Genomic DNA, 25105 nt, shown 5'->3' with positions numbered 1-25105 from the left:
GCGTGTGCCACCACGCCCGGCTAGAAGATGCTGATCTTAAACCAACATGGGCCATATGTCCATCCCGGGGTCAGCTATAAATAGGAAATAGATGTTTCACCAAAATTAGCTTAACGTGGTGCTGAATTCTTTTTTAAACTTGGCTTTTTAATACAAAAATGGCTTTTTGTATTAAAGACATAAAATCATGAACTCAGCCAAACAGAAGAGAATTTTAAGGTTTAACCACTCAGTGTAGTAGCCTGGCTCCCTTTAAACTGTCGCTTAAGAGTTCATATGTCACTGCTCGTGATCCTTCGGTGGAAGAGGACACACACTGAGTGGACCACTCTCCACCTCTGCTGAGCTTCGCAGCTTCTCGGATGGCGTAAGCTCATTCCAAGAAGCCTGCAAGCACGCCTGGATGAAGGACTGAGGTTCAGAAAGGTGAAGTAACTTGTCCAAGACCAAGCTCCAGGGGAGAGGGGCTTGAACACAGGCACCCCTGACACTAGAGCTTGCGCTTTCAGCTGTTCCTAACCTATGGGTCTGCAGTTACCAGTCACCAGGAGGCATCGACCTCACCTTCATGTCCAAAGCACCGCACTTAGCTGGGAGGGAAGAAATGAGGTCAGCCTCTGCTTTTAACCTCCCCTTCTGCTGCATGTTAAAGGGAGGCTGCCTTTGTAGCCAGCCTGATGTAGAAGGAAGGCTTATTTCAGTTTCCTCGGGACAGGCTAACAAAAGGAGGGTCCATTTTCAGTACTTTTCAGAGCGCCTTTTAAGCACTGTCAAAGCAGTAAACTGACGTAGAATAAAGAGCACTGGCCTACTTAGAGAGCAGATCCAAATTCCTCTACTTTGGCCTTCGCAACAACTTCCTATGTGACCTTATGAAAACCGACTTACCTGGCTGGAAAGATGGCTCAGTGGTTAAAGGGGCTTCCTTGCAAAACCTGAAGGCCTTGGGTTCTATTCCTTTGTTCCCAAGTAAGGCCAGATGCACACAGAGTGGCATAAGCATGTGGAGTTCATTGACAGTGGCAACAGGTCCTGGCATGCCCATTTTCTCTCTCTGCTTATAAATAAGTAATAATACCATAAAAATACAAAAAAAGAAAAATCACTTATGCTCTCTGAGCATCAGTTGCCTGAACACAGTTGAATTATATTATTGTATCCTGGTGGTAAACATACCACAGTGGTACCCTAGATGCATGTTTAATTATTTTTATTTTTTATTTACTCATTTTGAGTTAGGCCCTCACTCTAGCCCAGGCTGTCCTGGAACTCTCTCTCTTGTAGTCCCAGACTGGCCTATTTTTTTTTTTTTTTCAAGGTAGGGTCTCGCTCTATCCCAGGCTGACCTGGAATTTGCTCTGTAGTCTCAGGGTGGCCTCAAACTCACAGCAATCCTCCTACCTCTGCATCCTGAGTGCTGGGATTAAAGACATGCACCACCACGCCCTGCTCACATTTCATTTGTAAAAGTTTTATATATTGATTTATTTTGTGTGTTTGTGTTGTGTGATGTGTTTGTGGTATGTGCATGTGTGTGCAGATGTCACACCCCGCATGCATGCATGGAGGCCACGGGAGACCATCAGGAGTCCTTCTTTGGCTCACCTTCATATTACCTTGATTTGGAGTCTCTCACTGAACACAGGCCTTTTGTGTTTTCACTCAGACTGGCTGACCAGTGAGCCCCGGAGATTCTCAGGTCTCTGTGTCAGCTTCTCATGGGACTAGGGGGCACAGCCAGGTGTTCACACGGTGCAGGCAATTGAACTCAGGGAGAGTCAGGATATCCCAAACCCACATGCTTCCCTGGCACGTGCTCTTACCCATGAGCTATCTCCTAGCCTCCACATTTTAAAATTTCACAGTAAGGTAGAACTGGGGGTCAAGAGTCCATGGCTGGAGGAGTCATCTGCCCTAGGAGGGACCCCATTACTGTTGTTATGGCAAATGGACACATTTGTACTCAAGGGTTGGGGCTGCTCTCAGCCTCAAAGAAGTTTCTTTGCACAGCAGGCAGAGGTTAATGCGGAGACACACAGCTGGACAAAGTGCTGAGGATAAGGGACTCGCGTGGGCTCAGCTCTAACAGGACAATCATATAACCTTCTCCAAGGCTCAGGGAAGCGCACAGAGGAGAGGGTGGAGGAGCGGGAGCACAGGAGGATGAGGAGGTGTGGTGGTTTCACCGTGTGCCCATAGCACCCGCGCTTGCCTGCGCATGGTTAGGCACTGCACCAGGCTGTGATGGATGGGGGAGGGGGCATAAGGTCCCACTCCTCCCAGAGGAGCTAATGGTAGTTAATGGCTGCTGGAGAGCAGCGAGTCATATACTTTATTGGTGTAGCCACTGGTAAGTTGCCAGTAAGTAACTTCCCACCAAGGCTCCTGCAAACAACCCTAATTTAACTTGGCGGGTCACGAAAAAAAAAAAAATCATGAATGTAGAAAGGGGACTAATTGGGAAAAATAAGGCATATTTAGTGGGGGGGGAGGGGGAATAAGAGAAGGTAATGGTGGGTGAACATTATCAAAATACATTATATACATGTGTGAAATTGTCAGAGAGACAATAAAACTGAAAAAATTGTCTGTAGTTATATATTGATTTTAACATATCCAATCAGTTCCTAGATACCACTTCTTAGGATAATGTTAAAAGAGAAAATTATTTAGTAAAAACATTTGCCATGATGGTTAAGCAATTGTTAACCATGGGTTAATAAAGGAGAGATGATAGAAAGATGGCTTAGCAGTTAAGGTGTTTGCCTGCAAAGCCTAAGGTCCCAGGCTTGACTCCCTAGTACCCACATAATCACAAGGTGGTGCATGCACCTGAAGTTCATTTGCAGTGGCTGGAGGCCCTGGCATGCTCATTCTCTATGTATATCTACTTCTTTTTCTCTCTGTGTCAAATAAAATAAATAAATAAATAATATATATTTTTGAATGGCAAGCTGGGCGTGGTGGTGCACGCTTTTAATCCCAGCACTTGGGAGGCAGAGGTAGGAGGTTCGCTGTGAGTTCGAGGCCACTGTGAGACTGCATAGTGAATTCCAAGTAAGCCTGGACTAGAGCTCAACCCTACCTTGAAAAAGCAAAAGAACAAAAACAAAAAAGTCATAATGGAGAGATGGCCCACTACAGAAGGTGCTCCCTGGTCACTTGGCTTCTCATTCACACATAAAGCTTATTTGCACCCATGGGACACAGGTGACGTGCTGATGTTGAGCCTCTTCCTTCTATTTTCCTCACGTTGGGACAGAACCCAAGGCCTTGCTCACGCTGGCAAGTGTCTTATTACTGAGCCATACCCCCTTGCCCTCCTTACTTCTTATTTTTTTATTTATTCTTTTTTATTTATTAGAGAGAGAGATACAGAAACAGGCAGGTAGAGAGAGAAAGAATGGGCACACCAGGGCCTCCAGCCACTGCAAACAAACTCCAGATGCATGCACCCCCTCGTGCATCTGGCTTACGTGGGTTCTGGGGAGTCGGACCTAGGTCCTTTGGCTTTGCAGGCAAGTGCCTTAACCACTAATCCATCTCTCCAGCCCCCTTACTTATTTTGAGACAGAATCTCACTAAGTTGCTAGGACTGGCCTTGAACTTACTCTGCAGCCAGGCAGGCCTTGATCTTTCCACCCTCCTGCCTCAGCCTCCTGAATAGCAGCCCCAGGATGTGCCCCAACCTTTCCTTTTACAAACATCTCAGTAGCAGTGAGGAACCTGACTCCCTTTATGCTCAGGCAGTAGATCCACGCTGCCGGAAACACAAATAACTCCAAAGCTGTGACAGGAGAAGAGCAGAGTTAGAAGGAATCACAGGCAAAAATGTGTGTGGAATTTTCTCCCATGTTCCCACTGCCAGCTACCAGGCGAGGTCCCTCTTCAAGCTGAAGCTCATGAGGATCCTGTGCAGGCCAAATAGGTAGAACTAAAAAAGGCTTAAAAAAAGGAAAGAAAGAAAAAGAAAAGAAAAGGTAGGAGGATATGTGTGGCAGATGCCAAAGGATATGAGGAAGGAGAACTTGGGAAAGAGTCAGGCTTGCTCAAAAGTGGGGTGTGAGGGAATGAGGTGCTGGTTCACAGAGCTCCAGAGAAGCAAGAAGTGAACAAAAACCAAAAAACGAGGAAGTGTTACTAGTGTTCTTTCTCTGTTTGGGTGTTTCCAGGTTCTGGGTGTTTTATTTAAAGAACTGAAAAAGAAACATGAAAAGTGAAGCAGTGGGTCCTGTGATGGGGGAAAGTGCCCAAGAGACCCACAACCTAGAGCTTCTCCTGATGGGAACTTTTGTTTTGTTTTTCCAGGTAGGCCTCACTCTAGCCCTGGCTGACCTGGAATTCACCATGGAGTCTCAGGGTGGCCTTGAACTCACGGCAATCCTCCTACCTCTGCCTCCCGAGTGCTGGGATTAAAGGTATGTGCCACTGTGCCCGTCAGGAATTTTTTTTTTTTTTAACTTTTCAAGGTAAGGGTTCCCTCAAGCTCAGGCTGACCTGGAGCTCACCCTGTAGCCCCATGCTGGTCTGGAACTCATGATTCTCCTACCTCAGCCTCCTGAGTGCTGGGATTGACAGTGTGGGCCACCACACCTGGGTAAAATTAAACTTATTTTTTTGGAGGAAGGGTCTCAGACTAGCCCAGGCCAACCTGAAATTCACCCTGTAGTCTCAGGGTGGCCTTGAACTCACAGCAATTCTCCTACCTCTGCTTCCCAAGTGCTGGGATTAAAGGCGTGCGCCACCAAGCTCAGCTGGATTAAATATTTTAACCACACATTTCATCACCAGGACTGAGCATGTCCAATCATGGACCCATCTGGCTGTTAATGCCTGGTGACAAAGTGACATTGAATTTGGATCCCTGTTGATTTCTCCCCATGTCCCTCAGCATGAGCTGAGATCAAAATAGCAGATTTACAAATTTGACATCTGGAGAACAGAAATTCTATTGAAATTTCTGCCTTTCATTTTATATGGACAGAGACAGGGAGGGAGAGAAAGAGAAGAAGAGAAGGGGTGGGGGTTGAGGTTTAAGCCTGGACATGATCTACCCTGGGCCATGATTTTTTGACATTTCAAAGCAGGTCTCCCTTGACTGAGCTTCCCAGACCTATCTGGAAGTCCATGCCATAGAAACACAGTTAATTTCCAAAGGCATTCATTTTCACAGCTCCGAGTATTCTAAAAGGATTGCTGTTTTTATTTTATATATATGTTGCAATGCTAGGTATTGGACCTAGGCACTCATATATGCTAAGCACAAACTCTACCACTGATCTGTACCTCCAGCCCAAAGTTTGATACTTTTTTGTTTTGTTTTTTTGAGGCAGGGTCTCACTCTAGCCCATGCTGACCTGGAATTCACTCTGTAGTCTCAGGGTGGCCTCAAACTCAGGGCAATCCTCCTACTTCTGCCTCCTGAGTGCTGGGATTCAAGGGATGTGCCACCATGCCCAGCTGGAAGTTTGATACCTTTAAACAACTCAAAAATAAGAAACACTTTTGAATAAAAGATTCCTTGTCTTGTTTTTCCTTTCCTTTTAGAAGTATTTTTATATTTATTCATTTGAGAGAGAGGGAGAGAGAATGGGCATGCCAGGGCCTCTAGCCACTGCAAATAAACTCCAGATGCATGTGCTACCATAGGCATCTGGCTTATGTGGGATCTGGGGGGAATCAAACCTAAGGTTTAGGCTTCACAGGCGAGTGCCTTAACCACTAAGCCATCTCTCCAGCCCTTGCTTTTTATTTATTTATTTATTTTAAGTACCCAGGTTCAATTCCCCAGGACCCATGTGAGCCAGATGCACAAGGTGGTGCTTGCATCTGGAGTTCATTTGCAGTGGCTGGAGGCCCTGGTGCACCCATTCTCTCTGCCTCTTTCTCTCTCTCTAATAAGTAAATAAATAAAAATTAAAAATATATATAGGGCTAGAGAGATTTTTTCAGCAGTTAGGGCTCTTGCCTGCAAAGCCTAATAACCCTGGTTTGATTCCTTAGTACTTTATGTAAAGCCAGATGCACAAAGTGGCACATGCATCTGGAGTTTGTTTGCAGTGGCTAGAGGCCCTGGTGCACCCATTCTCTGCCTGTTTCTCTTCTGTCTCTCCCTGTTTGCAAATGTGTGTGTGTGTGTGTGTGTGTGTGTGTGTGTGTGTGTGTGTGTGTGTGTGTATAGAGAGAGGGGGAGGGAGGAGGAAGGGAGAGGGAGAGAGAGAAAAGTTTTTTTGAGGTAGGGTCTCACTGTAGCATAGGCTAACCTGGAAATCACTGTGAAGTCTGAGGGTGGCCTGAAACTCACATGGATCTTCCTATTTCTGCCTCCTGGGTGCTGGGATTAAAATCATGCACCACCATGCCTGGCACTTTCAAAATATTTATTTATTTATTAGAGAGAGAGAATGGGCACGCCAGGGCCTCCAGCCACTGCAAACAAACTCCAGATGCATACACCATCTTGTGCATCTGGCTCATGTAGGACCTAGAGAATTGAGCCTGGGTCTTACACTTAGCAGGCATGTGTCTTGTGGTGGTTTGAGTCAGGTGTCCCCCATAAACTTAGGAGTTCTGAATGCTAGGTTCCCAGCTGATGGAGATTTGGGAATTAATGCCTCCTGGAGGGAGTGTATTATTGGGGGTGGGCTTATGGGTGTTATAGCCAGTTTCCCCATGCCAGTGTTTGGCACACTCTCCTGTTGCTATGATCCACCTTATGTTGGCCAGGGGGTGATGTCCACCCTCTGCTCATGCCATCGTTTTCCTCTGCCATCATGGAGTCTCCCCTTGAGCCTGTACGCCAAAATAAATCTCTTTTTCCCAGAAGCTGCTCTTGGTTGGGTGATTTCTACCAGCAATGTGAACTGGACTGCAACATGCCTTATCTGCTAAGCCATCTCTCCATCCCTGAAATATTTTTAAAGTTTATTTATTTGAGAGAGACAAAGAGAAAGTGGCAAATAGAGAGAGTGAGAATAGACATATCAGGGCCTCTTGCCACTGCAAACAAACTCCAGATGCATGTGCCACTTTGTGGATCCAGTTTTATGCAGGTACTGGGTAATTGAACCTGAGCTGGCAGGCTTTGCAAGCAAGTGCCTTCAACAATCTCTCCAGCTCCTTTTATTCTTTTTTGAGGCAAGGTCATTCTATGTAGCCCAATCTGACCTCAAACTCATGATGCTCTTGACTCAGCCTCCTAAGTCTTAGAATGACTTGCAGCACCATGGAGCGCTCCAAGACACCAGGAAGGTGAGCGGGCGCTCGCTTGGGCACACTTGTCTCTTACTATGCTGCTTTTAGATGTGGGGCTGAATGAATTATTTAGCCTCTTTGAACCTCTGGAACCACTTTTTTTTCTTTTTGAGGCAAGCCCAACAGACTAGGGAGGGAGGGGGAGGGAGGGGGAGGGAGGGAGAGAAAGAAGCACAAGCCAAACACCACACAGCACACTTCAGGAACTCCTGCTAGGCACACTTTTCAATCTTTAGATTGAAATCTGAAACCCACCACCACACCTTAAGATCTTCCCAGTCACATTGTCTCCAGCCAGGTGGCTGCAGATGCAAAGTACAAACAATAAAAAACTGAATATATTGGAAGCCATCTATTCAAGCTACCACATAGCCCAATCAAAAATATGGGCTAATTCTGGGAATGATGCCTCACACCTTTAATCTCAGCTATCAGGAGGCTGAGGGAGAAGGCTCACTCTGAGTTTAAGGCCAGTGTGGGACACAAAGTGAGTTTCAGGTCAACTGAGGCTCAAGTGATATCTTGCCTTCAAAAAAACAAAATAGCCTAAAGAACTAAACAGGGAGTTCTCAAATGAAGAAATACAAATAGTTAATAAATATTTTAAAAAGTGCTCAATGTTCTTTGCCATTAGGAAAATGCTGATTAAAACTACTTTAAGATTTCATGTCTATCAGGGTGACTTCCATTTAAAAAAAAAAAAAAGGCTGGAAAGATGGCTTAGCAGCTAAGACGCTTGTCTACAAAGCCTAAGGACCCAGGTTCGATTCCCCAGTACCCATGTAAACCAGATGCATAAGGTGGCACATGCATCTGGAGCTGATCTGCAGTAGCTAGTGGCCCTGGCACACTCATTCTGTCTTTCATTCCTTCCAAATAAAAAATAAAAATAAATAAAAAATAACAAGTGCTGGTGAGGATGTGGGGAAAAAGGAACCCTTATTCACTGTTCCTAGCACTCTAACCTGGTGCATCCATTATGAAAATCAGTGTGGAGATTTCTCAAAATACTAAAAATACAACTACGATGTGACCCAGGTATACCACTGCATGGACAGGAACCCAGTGACTCCAGACCTTGCTACAGCATCCGCGCTTACTGCTGTGCTCTTTACAATAGCAAGGAAATGGAATCAACCGAGTTGTGCAGCAACTGAAGAACGGATCAGGACAATGAAAATATGGTACATTCGTTCAATGGAACCCTATATGGCCATCAAGAACAATTGTGAAATTTGATGGAAAATATCATACTAAGTGAGGTAACCCAGGTACAGAAAGACAAGCACTGTATATTCTTCCCTCACATGTAGATCCTAGTTTAGAGCCTTTATATATTTATGTTATTGTGGGTGAGACAATGTGTAAATGCCAGAGATTTAGAAAGGAGCCCATGAGAGTGGGAGTGGAAGGTTTCTAGGGAGGGACGGTGGCGGATCTTAAGAGGTATGAAAGTCAAAGGGGGAATGCCAGGGATGGGAGGGTGAAATCAGAGAAGAGGAGGGGGCTGGGAGATGGGGAGGAGGAGGAGGAGGAGGAGGAGGAGGAGGAGGAGGAGGAGGAGGAGGAGGAGGAGGGAGAGGGCTAACCAAAAGTAAGTACATATATTGATAAAGAATAAAAGGGAAAAGCCTGGGCATGGTGGTGCACACCTTTAATCCCAGCACTAGGGAGACAGAGATAGGAGGATTACCGTGAGTTTGAGGCCAAGCTGGGACTACATAGTAAATTCCAGGTTAGCCTGGGCTAGAGCGAAACCCTACCTGGGTGGTGAGAAGGAAGGTAAAAAGAAAGAAAGGAAAGGAAATCTTTAAGTAGCCCTTCCCCCCACCCAGGGAGGCGTAAGGTCTGTTTCCATCTCCTTGGGGCCTGTAGGTATTTGAATCTATCCTAAGTCTTTCATGTCGACTCCCCAGAGCTTATACCTCCACATATCTTTTCAATTCATCATCATGTGTTTTCCTGTCCCTTTTTATTTTCAATGTCCTCTTTTCAGTTAAGACCTCAATACTTTTTAGCTCTCAGAAATAGTAACAAGAATCTAAAAACTGAAAAAGAATCCAAATTCTATTTAAATGTATTCCTCAGCTTGCAGCCTGGGGACTTACTTTTATTTTTTTTTCTTGGAAAATGTGCTCCTGTCCTGCATGCACTATTTTACATAGATATAGAAGATAAAATCCATTGAGTACTCGTTATGGATTAAAAATGCATTATGTCTTCCAGCTTACTTAATCTTCTCAGGCAGCCCATAAGGGAGGTCCTGTTCATGTCCCACTTAACAGGGAGAGTACAAAGCTTGACCACGGCCACACTTGGAAGCTGGCGGGGCAGGATTATGAAATGAAGCAGCTTCATTCTAGCCCCTGAATGCTTTTCAAACAAACAAACAACAAAAACAACTTTTCCAGGTCAGCCTGGGCTAGAGTGAGACCCTACCTCAAAAACAAAACAAAACAAAAGACCCTACTTTTCTCCTCCAGACACAAAATGGCCTGGATAGCCATGACCTCACCGTGCCTGACACTACCTACGCAAGGCCATCATCATAGGAGGAAAAGATCATGACATCAAAGTAAAGCAGAGACTGAGTGAGAGGGGGAGGGGAGATGATGGAGAGTGGAGGTTCAAAGGGGAAAGTGGTGGGGGGAGGGCACTACCATGGGTTAGTCTGGGCATGTAGCTCTGTGGTCGAGTCCTTGCCTAGTATATGCAAGGCCCTGGGCTCAATCCCCAGCACTGTGCATGCGCACACACACATACACGCCAGAAATGGATGGTGAATTTTAGGACATGTATCCTATGAAAGGATCATAGGCTTTGGGCAATGGAGACGGCTCAGTGGGAAGAGTGTTTGTCATTTGAGTGTGAGGACCCGAGTTAGGATCTCCAGGTCCCATGTTAAAGCCAGGCATGACAGCACACATATGTAAACCTACTGTTCCTATGCTGAGAGAGAAGGTGGAGACAGAGGAACCGCCAAAGCTCGCTAGCCAGCTCCCTGTGGCTATCGTGGTGACCAAGAGACCTTGCCTCAAACAAGGCGTCTGGAGGGTGTCCTCTGACCTCCACATGTATGCTGTGGACATATATGTGCTCACACTCACATACTTGCAGACACACATCATGCACACACACAGAAAAACTAAGAAAATCTTAGTCTAGACAAATAAATGCTCGGAACCACTGTATTTCAGATTGTTTAAGAAACTTGGTTTCTTTTCATACATTACTAAATCAACCAGTTTTCTGGTGGCCAGCTTTAAAGAAGATTCCAGTCATATTTTAAAAAAGTATATTTATTTATTTCCAAGCAGGGAAGAGGGAGGGAGGGAGAGAGAGAGAAAGAGAGAGAGAACGAGAACGGCGGCACCAGGGCCTCCTGCTACTGCAAAGGAACTCCAGATGCGTAGGACAATTTGTGCATCTGGCCTCATGTGGGCACTGGGGATTCAGATTGAGGACATGAGGCTTTGAAAGCCTGGCACTTTTAACTGCTGAGCCATCTCTCCTGCCCCAATTCTAGTCATCTTTAATGAAATTGATGAGCACCTATTTTTATAGCCAAAAATGACCCTGGAGGTAAATAATGTGTGTAATCAAGCGCTCTGAAGAAGTTTGCTCACTGCATGCTCTCTTAACAATTAGTTGAGCCAACTCTTTCTGCACAAGTACGAAAGCCAGATGCAATGCTCTCAGGACCGTTTCAGTTTGTTTGTTGCCTGATTTTTTTTCTTAAGTAACCACACTAGTAAGAGTTTCCAAAACAGGAAAGACACTCGTAAACACTTGTCCAAGGCATATCTGGTCTTGGGTAGGGGGGCCAAGGAGAGTAACAAAATAGGGTTCTGACCTCGTGGAGCCTTCTCTCAGTTGCCAGGAGGTAAGACAGGATAGGTGACCACTGGGAAAGGAAAGGTTAGAGGGTCAAGCTAAGAAGTCCAACAACTTCGAGGAGAATCAAAACACGAGAAAGTAGGAAGTTATTGAAGAAATAACATAAGAAAAAATTCCCAGAACTGAAAGACACGTTTCCAGGTTTGACAGAGCCTTACAAGACCCTAGCTAAGTCGTTTGGGGGGGGAGCTGAGAGAAAGTGAAATAAAGCAATTTGAGGTTGAGGTATTCAAAACCATGAACGTTTCTGTAAACCTGTTGTGTGTTTTTAGGCATCTAGAGTCAGAAAGGTTTGCTAGAGAGAATGTTTCATTTTCTGTTTTTTTTGTTTGTTTGTTTGTTTTTGTAAGTGTGTGTGTGTGCATCAGGGTCTCTTGCTGCTGCAAATGAACAATTATCTGGCTTTATGTGGGTGGCTGGGGAATTGAACCCCAAGCAGAGAGGTCCTGCAAACAAGCACCTTCAACTCCTGAGCCAGCTCTCCAGCCCCAAGAAGTTTTCATAAAATAACAAAACAGCCTTTGCTGTCATTAAACCATAACTTGCTTCCAGTACTAACATCTCAAAATAGCTGGGTGTGGTGGTCCATACCTATAATCCCAGCACTGGAAGATGGAGGCAAGACGATCTGGAGTTCAAGGCTAGCCTTGATTTATATAACAAGTTCAAGACCAGCCTGGGCTACATGATATTCTGTCATAGGGGGAAAATAGTGACTATCATCTATACTCACCTCACCCATTCTCTCTGAGGATGGTCAGAAAGTCAAACCTAGAACACAGCACAGCAGTTTTTAGGTGGGCTTTTTTTTTGTTTTATCAATTGGATTTTTTGTTGTGGTTGTTGTTTTGTTTTGTTTTTTGAGATAGGGTCATATGTAGCCCAGACTGGCCTTGAATTCCTGATCCTCCTGCCTCCCTCTCCCAAGTGCTGGGATTATAGCCATGTGCCACTGCTCCTGACTTTGACGGGCTTTTTAAAAATACATATATTTGGGGGCTGGAGAGATGACTTAGAGGTTAAGCCCTTGCCTATGAAGCCTAAGGACCCTGGTTTGAGGCTTGATTTCCCCAGGACCCACATAAGCCAGATGTACAAGGTGGCACATGCATCTGGAGTTCATCTGCAGTGGCTGGAGGCCCTAGAGTGCCCATTCTCTCTCTCTCTGCCTCCTCTCTCTGTTTGTTGCTCTCAAATAAATAAAAATAAACAAAATAATAATAATAAATACATACACTTTATTTGTGCAGATGGCTGGGGGTGGGGAATGTCAGACTACCTGGCCCATGAGTTTTGGATTCTCTTGGCTCTGCCTCCCATTGCCATAGACGTGTTGACATCATAGGTGTATTTGACTCTTTGCATCTGACTACATGGATGCTGGGGGATTAAACCCCAGGTTGGCAGGCTTTGCAAGCAAGCACCTTTGAACTACTAGAGATAGTGCAGAGTAGTTTTGACTGAGAAAGTTAAACTCTCTCCTGCAGCTCTTCAGACTGGGAAGGAGACAATGCTGCTGCCTCAAGTGTCCTAACGATCTCCAGAGATGTCTCCAGAACATATATATAACACTTTGCTGACTGAAATACCAGCAGTAAGGATGCCTTGCTCTCTACTCTGTTTGTTTGTTTTTTAGTGTTTTGAGGAAGGTTCTCACTGTAGCCCGGGGCTGACCTGGAATTCACTATGTAGTCTCAGGGTGGCCTCAAACTCACAGTGATCCTCCTACCTCTGCCTCCAAGTACTGTTGATCTCCAATATGGAGATGAGGATTTTCAGAGCATGGAGTTCTTCATTCATCTTAGCAGTGTGGTTTCCAAGGAAACAGGAGCTTGATTGCTTTTGCAGTCCAGATCTGATGTGGACACCCTTACACACAGCCTTGTTTTGAACCTGCCAGAATATTGCTTCACTCTTCGCTCAAATGCTACAATTCTACCACTGTTACTGGTGACATCTGTAGTCCTCCATGCAAGGCCTTCTACACGTTTGTCTCCACGGGCCTCAGACTGACCAGACTAGACTAGTTTGAAGGCTCTTGAGATTTGATCAAAGCTTTTCTCCATGATGAGTGCATATTGGAGTCTCCCTGAGTCACCTGCTCCAGGCCTGTCTTCAGATGCATCCAAGTTTTGTTCTGGATGCAGGCTCATTATCTCTTTGGCCCTTCAGGGTTATGCTATTACTGGTCTCTTCAGAGTTGAGGGTCCTAATCAGACTTTGATGTCTTCTGGTGGACTTTGGCCTTTAGTGCTTTTCCCTATCTTCTGACTGCTTATTCAATGGTAGATGTTGTTCGTCTCTAAGAACATTTCTAAGTCTCGTTGAGTAAGAAATTCACTTTGAGAGAGAGCTGCTATTCACACCGGGCCTCCTGAGGAGCTGCTAATTCTTGTGTTAGTGGTCTTGGCAGTGTCACTGTGGGATGAGAACAGAGAGTCTCAGCAACAAAGTCTTTACTTTCAGCCAAGCATCAGCCAATCTGTCATGGCCTGTCCTTACTGTTCTCAGTGGCATAACTTCACAATTTGCAGCTGAGGAACTGTGACATCAGTAAGATTGCTTATTCAAGAGGGGCCTTGTCTGGTCTGGGTATGCATGACAACCTGAGCTGGCTCTCAGAACCCACATCCAGTACCAGGTGTGGCAGAGCATGTCTGTAATTCCACACTGGGAGAGAAATGAAAGATCCCAGGGGCTCACTGGCCAAACACACTAGCCTAATTGGAGAGCTTCAGGCCAGTAAGAGATCTTGTCTCAAAGGAGGTGGAGCATTCCTGAAGGTGACATCTGAGGCTGTCCTTTACTCACACAGACACATGCATCTGCACACGTGTGCTCCCACACATATGAACACATGTATACACATACGTACATATGCTTGCCAAAAAGTGCCTTGTCTGTTTACAGGAGAGAGAACTATATTTAATGTAGGAGATCTTTATCCTTGGCTTCTATATTTAAGGCTTAGTATTGTTATTTCATTTAGCATGGCTTGGTAATATTTTTAAAGGTCTGAGTTAAGTTATCAGTACAAACTCTTGTATGTTTTTCCTGCATCTAAACTTCCTCCTCTCCTTGACTTTTACAATGATAGTTTCTATTTGGTTCAAGTTTGTTCTCCTCTCTTGCCTAGAGACAGAGATAGCTTGCTTTTTTAGGCCACTACAGGACAGGTTGAGATTTGGCGACATCATCTTGTCCATTGGACTGCTTGCTGTTCCACAGAGACCCAGAGGATCAACTGTGTTTGCCCTGCTAGTTAGTGGGCAGGTCACTTGAGTGTACATCCTTCCCAGATCTTCCTACTCAAACAGGCTGACTCTGTCAGGGCTCTTTCCCTACAGAGGTGTCCTGGAGAAAGTGGGGCAATAGAAACAAATGGCATGCTGCTTGTGAGCAGCTCTGCTCATTGTCAATGTCATTGAGTTACTTAAACCTGAGATAGGAAGGGGTATGAGGGAAAACCAGAGATCTTGTGAATAAAAAGGCCCACCAGGAGGCTGGGGAAAGGGTTCAATAGTTCAAGGTGCTTGCTTGCAAAGCCTGCCAACCTGGGGTTTAATCCCCCAGCATCCATGTAGTCAGATGCAAAGGGGCGGATACATCTATGATGTGAACATGCCTATGGCAATGGGAGGCAGAGCCAAGAGAATCCAAAACTCATGGGCCAGGTAGTCTGACATTCCTCCCTAGCCCCACTGTCTGCACAAATAAACTATATGTAATTTTAAAAAGCCCATCAAAGTCAGGAGCAATGGCACATGGCTGCAATCCCAGCACTTGGGAGAGGGAGGCAGGAAGATCAGGAATTCAAGGACAGTCTGTGACTCTATTTCGAAAGAAAGAAAAATCCAAACCAATTGATAAAACAAAAAAAAAGCCCACCTAAAAACTGCTGTGCTGTGTTCTAGGTTTGACTTTCTGACCATCCTCAGAGAGAATGGGTGAGTATAGATCATAGTCACTTTTTTCCCCCATGACAGAATATCATGTAGCCCAGGCTAGCCTTGAACTCCAGATCTTCTTGCCTCCATCTTCCAGTGCTTGGGATTATAGGTATGGACCACCACACCCAGCTATTTTGAGATTTTAGTACTGGAAGCAAGTTATGGTTTAATGACAGCAAAGGCTGTTTTTGTTTTATGAAAACTTCTTGGGGCTGGAGAGCTGGCTCAGCAGTTGAAGGTGCTTGCTTGCAGGACCTCCCTGCTTGGGGTTCAATTCCCCAACCCACATAAAGCCCGATAGTTGTTCATTTGCGGCAGCAACAGACCCTGATGCATTCACGTGTGTGTGTGTGTGTGTGTGCTTTATTTCGCTTTCTCTCAGCCCCTCCCCAAACGACTGTCAATAATTTCTAAGGACTTTAAGACCTTTTATTTTCTCCCTCTTTGAAGTAGGATCCACTTTGGTACAGAAAATATTTGAAATTAAGGATTAGCTGGAAGCAAGTTACCTCTTTGGCTCCAGAACAACCTGGATTTCCAATTCTTTACTCAGGCCAGAGATTTGGGGAACCAGTAAAAGAGCCGGGATAACCTTCTGAAGGTCTTGTTAAAGTCACTTCTTATATATGGACATAGCTGTGACTAATTGTGGCAGAATGACTTTCCACACAGCATGGACATGGATCAGTCACACACCCACTTGTGACACTTCAGCTGAGAATTTCTTCTCAGCCACCATGTCAGGGGCCATCTGTTAGCCCTGAATCTTCTTCTGTCATTCCTTTGGCTTCTCCTTTAGACCTTGGTCCTCACAACTAGAAACTGCATTATGCCCTCATTTTTTTTTTAATTTCAAATAGCATTATTTCAAAATATATTTATTCTAAAGAATTCAGAGCTCATCATGAAACCTCGCTGCTTAAAACCTGGTGATAGCTCTTGTGCACCCAGAAGAAAAGTACAGATGTGTCAGCAGACAAGTCCCTTGTAGATGTACCAGTGATACCTTCCTCATCTGTTAACTGCTCATTTGTGCTTGAATTACACTTGTTTACTCACCACACAGCTTTGCTGTTTCTAGTCTACATATTCTGGGTCTATCTTACTACAATGTCTTTCAAGTCCTACTCCCTAAAGGCAGACTACTACAGGGAGAATATACATGTCTATGTGTCTTTTTAAAAGCCTTTGCATATTCCTTTGTCCCTGTTTACTCACATGTCTTCCTCTTTGGTGTACTTAGACCTCCACTGTTGGCATCTGTGTTTGTGCTTTTTTTTTATTTTTTATTGTTCATTTTTTATTTATTTATTTGAGAGTGACAGACACAGGGAGAAAGATAGAGGGAGAGAGAGAATGGGCGAGCCAGGGCTTCCAGCCACTGCAAACGAACTCCAGACGCGTGCGCCCCCTTGTGCATCTGGCTAACGTGGGACCTGGGGAACCGAGCCTTGAACCGGGGTCCTTAGGCTTCACAGGCAAGCGCTTAACCGCTAAGCCATCTCTCCAGCCCTGTTTGTGCTTTTAAAACATAACTCATAGGAGGGATTTAAAAAACAAAATGACATTTGCTGCTCTGAATAAAAATGAATTCAATTACATTTTTAAATCAGAGGTGTAATCTAATCCATAAATCATTGATAAGAATCAGTAGTATGCTATGGCAGGATTTAGAGCAGGTTTACATAGATTTTTTTATTTTTATTTTTAAAAAATTTTTATTAACATTTCCCATGATTATTAAAAAAATCCCATGGTAATTCCCTCCCTCCCCCCTACATACTTTCCCCTTTGAAATTCCATTCTCCATCATATTACCTCCCCATTACAATCATTGTACTTATATACATACAATATTAACCTATTAAGTACCCTCCTTCCTTCCTTTCTCTTTCCTTTTTAACTTACTGGCCTCTGATACTAAGTATTTTCCTTCTCACGCAGAAGCCCAATCATCTGTAGCTAGGATCCACATATGAGGGAGAACATGTGGTGCTTGGCTTTCTGGGCCTGGGTTACCTCACTTAGTATAATCCTTTCCAGATTCATCCATTTTTCTGCAAATTTCATAACTTCATTTTTCTTTATCGCTGAGTAGAACTCCATTGTATAAATGTACCACATCTTCATTATCCACTCATCAGTTGAGGGACATCTAGGCTGGTTCCATTTCCCAGCTATTATAAATTGAGCAGCAATAAACATGGTTGAGCACGTACTTCTAAGGAAATGAGATGAGTCCTTAGGATATATGCCTAGGAGTGCTATAGCTGGGTCATATGGTAGATCAATCTTTAGCTGTTTTAGGAACCTCCACACTGATTTCCACAATGGCTGGACCAGATTGCATTCCCACCAGCAGTGTAGAAGGGTTCCTCTTTTTCCACATCCCTGCCAACATTTATGATCATTTGTTTTCATGATGGTGGCCAACCTGACAAGATATGGAATCTCAATGTAGTTTTAATCTGCATTTCCCTGATGACTAGTGACGTAGAACATTTTTTAGATGCTTATATGCCATTCGTATTTCTTCCTTTGAGAATGCTCTATTTAGCTCCATAGTCCATTTTTTGATTGGCTTGTTTGATTCCTTATTATTTAACTTTTTGAGTTCTTTGTATATCCTAGATATTAATCCTCTATCAGATGTATAGCTGTATGCCCTCATTCTTGAGCAAGTGTTCTTACCCACTGAGCCATCTCCTCAGCCCTCAGAAATTACTTTGAGCCCATGAAATGGCTCGTGTCTCTCCTCTCATCAGCCTCTGAGTATGTCCAAAATCAAATGAGGTGGAACTAAATGGTAACTAAATGGTATCTGTAAACAGAATAAAAACGTCATTTGAAAGGAAAACCAAGGGGTCTGGAGAGATGGTTCAGCCGTTAAAGGCCCCTGCTTGCAAAGTCTGATGGCCCAGGTTTGATTGCCCCAGTGCCCATGTAAAGCCAGATGAACGAAGTGGTACATGTGTCTTGAGTTTGTTTACAGTAGCAGAAGGCTCTGGCCTGGCCATTCTCTCAAATAATTTGTTTTTGTTTGTTTTTAGAGATAGGCTAGCCCAATCTGGCCTGGAATTTACTACGTAGTCTCAGGGTGGCCTTGAACTCATGGTGATCCTCCTACCTCTGTCTCCCAAGTATTGGGATTAAAGGCATGTACCACCATGCCTGTCTCAAATAAATACTTAAAAAAAAAAAAAAAAGAAAGGCTGGAGAGATGGTGTAGCAGTTAAAGTGCTTACCTGCAAAGCGTAAGGAACCAGGTTCTATTCCCCAGTACTCATGTAAGCCAGATGCACAAGGTGGTGCATGTTTCTGGAGTTCATTTGCAGTGGCTAGAAGCCCTGGCACGCCCATTCTCTCTATCTGCCTTTCTCTCTCTCTCTCAAATAAATAAATAAATAAATAAAATATATTTAAAAAAGAAAGACTGGGCGGCAGAGGTAGGAGGATCACTGTGAGTTTGAGGCCACCCTGAGACTTTGTAGTGAATTCCAGGTCAGCCTGGGCTAGAGCAAGACCCTACCTTGAAAAAAACAAACAAAACCCCAAAAAACAAATTAGGGCTTAGGGCTGTAGAGATGGCCCCATGTTCAATCTCTCTCCAGATCCTACAAAAGCCAGATGCAGAAAGGTAATGCAAGTGCAAGATTGCACATGTGCACTAGGTGGCACAAGTATCTGGAATTCAATTGCAGTGAGGCCCTGGCATGCCAATTCTCTCTTGTGCTCTCTCCCTAAAAATAACAAACAAAAAAAAGAAGAAAAAGAAAAGGAAGAAAACTGAAGTCTGTGTTTATGTTTTGTTCCCCCATTTTTATTTTTTAAATGTATTTTGTAGGGCTGGGGATGGAACTCAGGAAACCTGTACATGTTAGGCAGGGTGCTTTGCCAACTGAGCTACATTTCAAGCACCCTCCATGTTACAATGGGAAAAGTGAACATAAGAACTCAATAATTAAAAAATGCTAACATAGAGAGTTGAGAGATGGCAAGATTGCTTGCCTTCAATGCCTAATGACCCTGGTTTGATTCCCCAGTACCCATATACAACCAGAAGCAAAAGCAGTGCATGATCTGGAGTTCATCAGTAGCAGTTGGAGGCCCTGGAACACCCATTCTCTTTGTTTCTCTTTCTCTCTCTCTGTTTGCAAACAAATTTTTAAAAGTTAAAAAAAAAAATGACAAAAAAAAAAAAAAAAAAAAAGCTGGCCGTGATGGTGCACGCCTTTAATCCCAGCACTTGGGAGGCAGAGGTAGGAGGATCACCACGAGTTCAAGGCCACTCTGAGACTACATAGTGAATTCCAGGTCAGCCTGGGCTACAAAGTGAGACCTTACCTCAAAAAAAAAAAAAAAAAAAAAGGGCTGGAGAGATGGCTTAGCGGTTAAGCGCTTGCCTATGAAGCTTAAGGAGCTCGGTTCGAGGCTCGGTTCCCCAGGTCCCATGTTAGCCAGATGCACAAGGGGGCGCACGCGTCTGGAGTTCGTTTGCAGAGGCTGGAAGCCCTGGCGCGCCCATTCTCTCTCTCTCCCTCTATCTGTCTTTCTCTCTGTGTCTGTGGCTCTCAAATAAAAAAATAAAATAAAAATTTAAAAAAAAAAAAAAAAGAATGAAAATACTTAGTAGCAGAGGCCAGTAAGTTGAAAAGGAGACATAAAGGGTGGAGAAAGGAAGGGAGGAGGATACTTAATAGGTTGATATTGTATATATGTAATTACAATGTTTGTAATGGGGAGGTAATATGATTGAGAATGGAATTTCAAACGGGAAAGTGTGGGGGTGGGGAGGGAGGGAATTACCATGGGATATATTTTATAATCATGGAAAATGTTAATAAAAATTAAAAAAAAAAAGGTATACAGTAAAAACTAAATCTGCAAATATATCAACTGATGACAGAATTTGAGGACAATTTTATCTACTGTTCAACAAACTCAAGTTATACAATTCCAGATATAATGTTAAACAATGAAATGGAAAATCAAAAGCAAAGATTAAATAACCATCAGCTCCATGACTGTGCTTATTTCTATCATGTGTTCTTGTATTGTCGCTAGCTTTGCACTGCTGAGACAAAACACCGACCAAAGGCAGCTGGTGCGAGGAGAGGGTAGACTACAGTCTACGAGGAAGCTGCATCATGGTGGGACAGTGTGGTATGAGCAGGCCGCTGTCACAGGCCTAGGTGGAGCTGTCTGAGGAGACTAGCACCAGCCAGCTAGACTAACAGACCTGCAAGGTTGCCCCCAGTGACCCATCTCCTCCTCCAGCAAGGTTCAACCTTCCAAACTGGCATCAGCTGGGGACCAAGTATAAAGCTCAACCACAAACACGAGGCTATGAGACAGGTCCCGTTCAAACTAATACAACATGTGACACTGAAAATCTCTCCAATAACACATCCTAATCTCATAACATCCCAGTGCAGTTCTGCTTTGAGAGGACTTAGTTCTTTGTTCACAGAACTCAAACGTTATGGTCAACAAGTTCTGTATAATCATACTTCAATAACTTGACAAGACAGAAACCCAAACCAATAAAAATCCTGACAGGTGGGCTGGAGAGATGGCTTAGTGGTTAAAGGCACTTGCCTACAAAGCCAAAGGGCCCTGGTTCGATTCCCCAGTACCCACGTAAAGCCAGAGGCACAAGGTGGTACATGCATCTGGAGTTTGTTTACAGTGGCTGGAGGACCTGGCATGCCCATTCTGTCTCTTTCTCTCTCAACTAACTAAACATTTAAAAATCTTAACTGATGATAATTTCTGGCTGTGCTCGTGTTGGTAGCACAGACACTGAAACTGGAATGACAGAGATGAGCGTGGTTCCTACATAAGGATGATACACAAATTCATGAAGAGTTCCACTTTTTAAAATTATTTCATTTATTTATTTGCAAGCCGAAAGAGCAATAGAAGAGAGACAGAGAGAATGGGCACAACAGGGCCTCCAGCGGCAGCAAACAAGCTCCAGATGCATGTGCCACTTTGTGCATATGGTTGTTCATGTGGGTACTGGGAAACTGAGTTCAGGTTATTAGGCTTTGCAGGCAACACCAACACATCTCTCCAGCCTGAGTCCTGTTCTTAAAAATCTCTTGATATACTCCAATTCTGCTTCAGGATAGAATTAAAAATTCAACTTTTGCCCCTAGTAATGTGTTTTAACCAGGCAGATTTATGTTGGCCAACATAAAGACAATATTCTTGAAGTCATCTTACTCTGATTTGTAGGAGTTCAAATTTCAATGACTAGCATTAAGTTACTGGTAAGACAATGATCAATTTCTTGATGAGCAAATTCTTTCAGTCTAGAAATCTGGGTAAGTTTTCCAAACAAAATATTTCCTTTCTGTGTGTATAGCATAAATTGACAGAAGAACTTTTATTAAGTTTGAAAGTGGTATTTATAATAAGAGTCGCCAAGTTGTTCTTATACCCAGTATTCTGAGAGTAATTTATCATCACTACCCAATTTCTCCCTTTAGAAGATAAATTTTGAGCCAGGTGCAGTGGCTCATGCTCATAATTCCAGCACTTGGAAAGCTGAAGTAGGAGGGTCACCATGACTTCAAAGCCACAGTAAGTTCCAGGTCACCTGGGCTAGAGTTGTGATCCTACCTCAAAAAAAGGTAACTTTCAGACTGCAATGAAGTTCACTGCCTTTAACATTTATAAGTACATGAGGCAATTTGACCTCATGTATTTATACTTGCCTAGCATACTTGAGTCCTAGGTTTCAACCAACCAACCTCACCCTTTTGTTTCTCAAACTAGATCTGCAGAAAAACAAACACACACCAATTTCTTACATTAAAATTGTGAAATTTATTTTTTTTCATGAAATAGTAAGCAGAATTAAAGAAATATACAACTTAAAACAACTGAAATGATCCTAGAATTTGACTGACAATTATACACCTGTGGTCAAAGAAAAGATGAATTATTTTAAATAATGAATTCACCTTAAAAACTTGCTCAATAATTCACCTGCAATTAAACATACAAGGAAAATTGGGATTTGGGCATCTTGTAAAATGAAATAATGCCACTTTATCCTTCTCAAAGAAACTGATCCTAGTAAAACCAGTGGTTTGGTTCTGCTCTCCACTTGCAGAAGCCCCTAGCTAATCTAACAGTTACAGATGTGTCAATTATGAGCCTCTTCTGACTTGTAAGGATGCCAATTTTGGATGCACTTAAAAATATTCCCAGTAGGCACCGCGCAATATGACGTCTCCAGCCTTGCTTGGAGAGTGGAGGACCAGCACCCCAATGCATCGGCTGGTCATGGCTTTCTTCTAGTGCTCATTTGAGGTCAAATTGCCTCATGTACTTATAAATGTTAAAGGCAAAATTACATCTTAACAGCAGCCAAAAATTTATATATTTTTATGTATTTACAATATTGTACATATTTACATGACCACATCAAATACTGAATTGTACAAATAAGAGACCATCTAGAAAGGCATTTCTTTAGCGCCCCAGCAATATCTTCTTGTGTAAACTAAGACTTTTCTGAAACTTCTTGGAAAGCTAAAGACAGTCCACATTGCGTAGGCCACCATCCATTGTTAAAGACCCAAACCTAAAACAAGCAAAAACAAGTAAACATATAAGAGAGAGAAAAAAGGATGATCTCAGCAGATTCATTCATTTGGTCTCCAAGATCCACATACCTAACATCTTGGGAATTGAACCCGTGCATGCTAGGTGAGTACTCTACCAGTGAACCAAGCCCAGCCCTTGTCCCCAACACTTCAGATAAAAATTCAGAACAGATTTCACAGGAATAGGCATTTTTATGTATTTATTTTGGTATGTAAATCTGTATCATGTGTTTGTGTATGTGTGTGAGTACAGGTGTGTGCATACCATACTATGCACGTAAGAGGTCAGAGGGCAACTTTCAAGCATCAGCCTTTGCCTTCCACTTTAAGGTGGGGGTCTCTTATTCTCACTGTTGTTCACTGCTTCATTTGCCAGGCTAACTGGTCAGCAAGCTTCCAGGTAATTCTCCTGTCTCTGTCTCCCTTCTTGCAGTCAGTATGCTAGGATTCCAGAAGCATACCATAGCTTCTAGCTTTTATGTGGGGCCTGGGGATCCAAACTCAGGCATTCAAGCTCGTGCAATAAGCACTTTGTCCAATGAGCTATCTCCCCAGCCTGAAATAATTAGTTTTAAAGAGTTTAAGCAGCTAGGTGTAGTAGTGCATGGCTTTAATCTTGTCACTTGGGAGACTGAGGTAATAGGATTGCCAGGAGTTCAAGGCCACCCTGAGAGTGAGTTCCAGGTCAGCCTGAGCTAGAGTGAGACCCTACTTTGAAAAACCAACCAAACCAACAGCAACAACAACAACAAAAGAGTTGAAACAACTGTAATTTACTCTATTTCTCACTAAAAAAGAATGGCATTATCATAGATACATGAAAAATTACAATTCAGTGGCTTGGGAATGGAATCTTGTTAGAAGAGAATGTAAGAAGAGTACTAGGAAATAAAGTTGAGTGCACAGACTACAATGAGACTATTCTATTCCTTGAATGAAAATATGACTTTATTTTAAAAAATTTATTATTATTATTATTTGGTTTTTCTATTTTTCAAGGCAAGGTCTCTTTCTAGCTCAGGCTGACCTAGAATTCACTATATAGTCTCAGGTATTTTTAATTTAATTTATTTGAGAGGGGACGGTAAAGAGGCAGAGAGAGAGAGAATGAATGAATGAATATAGGTGCACCAGGACCTCCAGACACTGCAAACTCCAGACGCATGTGCCACCTTATGCATCTGGCTTACATGGGTACTAGGGAATTGGACCTGGGTCCTTAGGCTTCACAGGCAACAGCCTTAACCACTAAGCCATCTCTCCAGCTCTGAAAATATGACTTTAGACTATACTTTTTTTTTTTTTTTTTTTTTTTTTTTTTGGTTTTTCGAGGTAGGGTCTCACTCTGGTCCAGGCTGACCTAGAATTAACTCTGTAGTCTCAGGGTGGCCTTGAACTCACGGTGATCCTCCTACCTCTGCCTCCCGAGTGCTAGGATTAAAGGTGTGCGCCACCACGCCCAGCAAGACTATACTTTTTAGGACACACACACACAGTTTTTGAGGCAGGGTCTCACTCTAGCCCAGGCTAGCCTCAAACTCATGGTGATCCCCCTACTTTAGCCTCTCAAGTTCTGGGGTTAAAGGTGTGTGCCACCATGCCTGGCTGGGTTTAGATACTTTTGAGTCAAGGAGAGAGGCATTATTATTATATCAGTATTTCCAAAGGTTATTTTGGAAACAAATGCCCAAGATAGATGGGAAGAGTGCAGTTAAGGAAACAGGTTCTCAAATTATTATCACAGCTTCCCTGAAAAGGAGAAAGTTAAATGAATTTTTTGAAGCATTCTCAAGAAAGCTTACCAGACAGACAGAGTAGAATAAGCTCATGAAGTTATTTATTTATTTTCATGCACAGAGAGACAGGAGACGGCGGAGGGAGGGAGGGAATGGGTGTGCCGGGGCTTCCAACCACTGCAAATGAACTCCAGATGCATGCACCACTTTGTGCATCTGGCTTTATATGGGTACTGGGGAATCAAACCTTGGTTGTTAGGGTTTTTAGGCAAGCACCTTAACCACTGATCTCTCCAGTCCAAGTAAGTCACATATTTATTTTTAAATGTTTTATTTATTATTTTAGAAAGAGTGAGGCAGATAGAGAGAGTATGGGTGCACCAGGGTGTCTAGACACATGTGCCATTTTGTGCATCTGGCTTACAGGGGTACAGAATCTGCATTCTTAGGCTTCACAGACAAGTACTTTATTGGCTAAGCTATTTCTCTAGCTCCTTTAAAAATATCAGAAAGGGGCTGGAGAGATGGCTTAGCGGTTAAGCGCTTGCCTGTGAAGCCTAAGGACCCTGGTTCGAGGCTCAGTTCCCCAGGTCCCACGTTAGCCAGATGCACAAGGGGGCGCATGCATCTGGAGTTCGTTTGCAGAGGC

General features: G+C 43.5%; 1 protein-coding gene and 1 non-coding gene across 4 annotated transcripts in view; one reads left to right on the top strand and one right to left on the bottom strand.

The window, feature by feature from the left end:
• Positions 1–20879: 20879 nt before the first annotated feature.
• On the top strand, positions 20880–20981 carry LOC123461896. Its single transcript, XR_006637948.1, has one exon. It is a non-coding gene; the product is annotated as a U6 spliceosomal RNA (small nuclear RNA).
• A 963-nt stretch (positions 20982–21944) lies between these two features.
• Tbk1 (TANK binding kinase 1) overlaps positions 21945–25105 on the bottom strand; it is a 55469-nt gene continuing 52308 nt past the window's right edge. For all 3 annotated transcript variants that reach the window (XM_045153489.1, XM_045153491.1, XM_045153490.1), the window contains one exon: positions 21945–22698. In XM_045153489.1, the coding sequence (XP_045009424.1) occupies positions 22647–22698 (52 nt within the window). In that variant the 3' untranslated portion in view covers positions 21945–22646. The remainder of the gene's footprint in view (positions 22699–25105) is intronic.

The sequence above is a fragment of the Jaculus jaculus genome, chromosome 6, assembly GCF_020740685.1.
Source record: "Jaculus jaculus isolate mJacJac1 chromosome 6, mJacJac1.mat.Y.cur, whole genome shotgun sequence".
In the NCBI taxonomy this organism is placed as follows: domain Eukaryota; kingdom Metazoa; phylum Chordata; class Mammalia; order Rodentia; family Dipodidae; genus Jaculus; species Jaculus jaculus.
The sequence above is the reverse complement of the archived record's forward strand: the minus strand, read 5'-3'. Positions and strand labels throughout refer to the sequence as shown.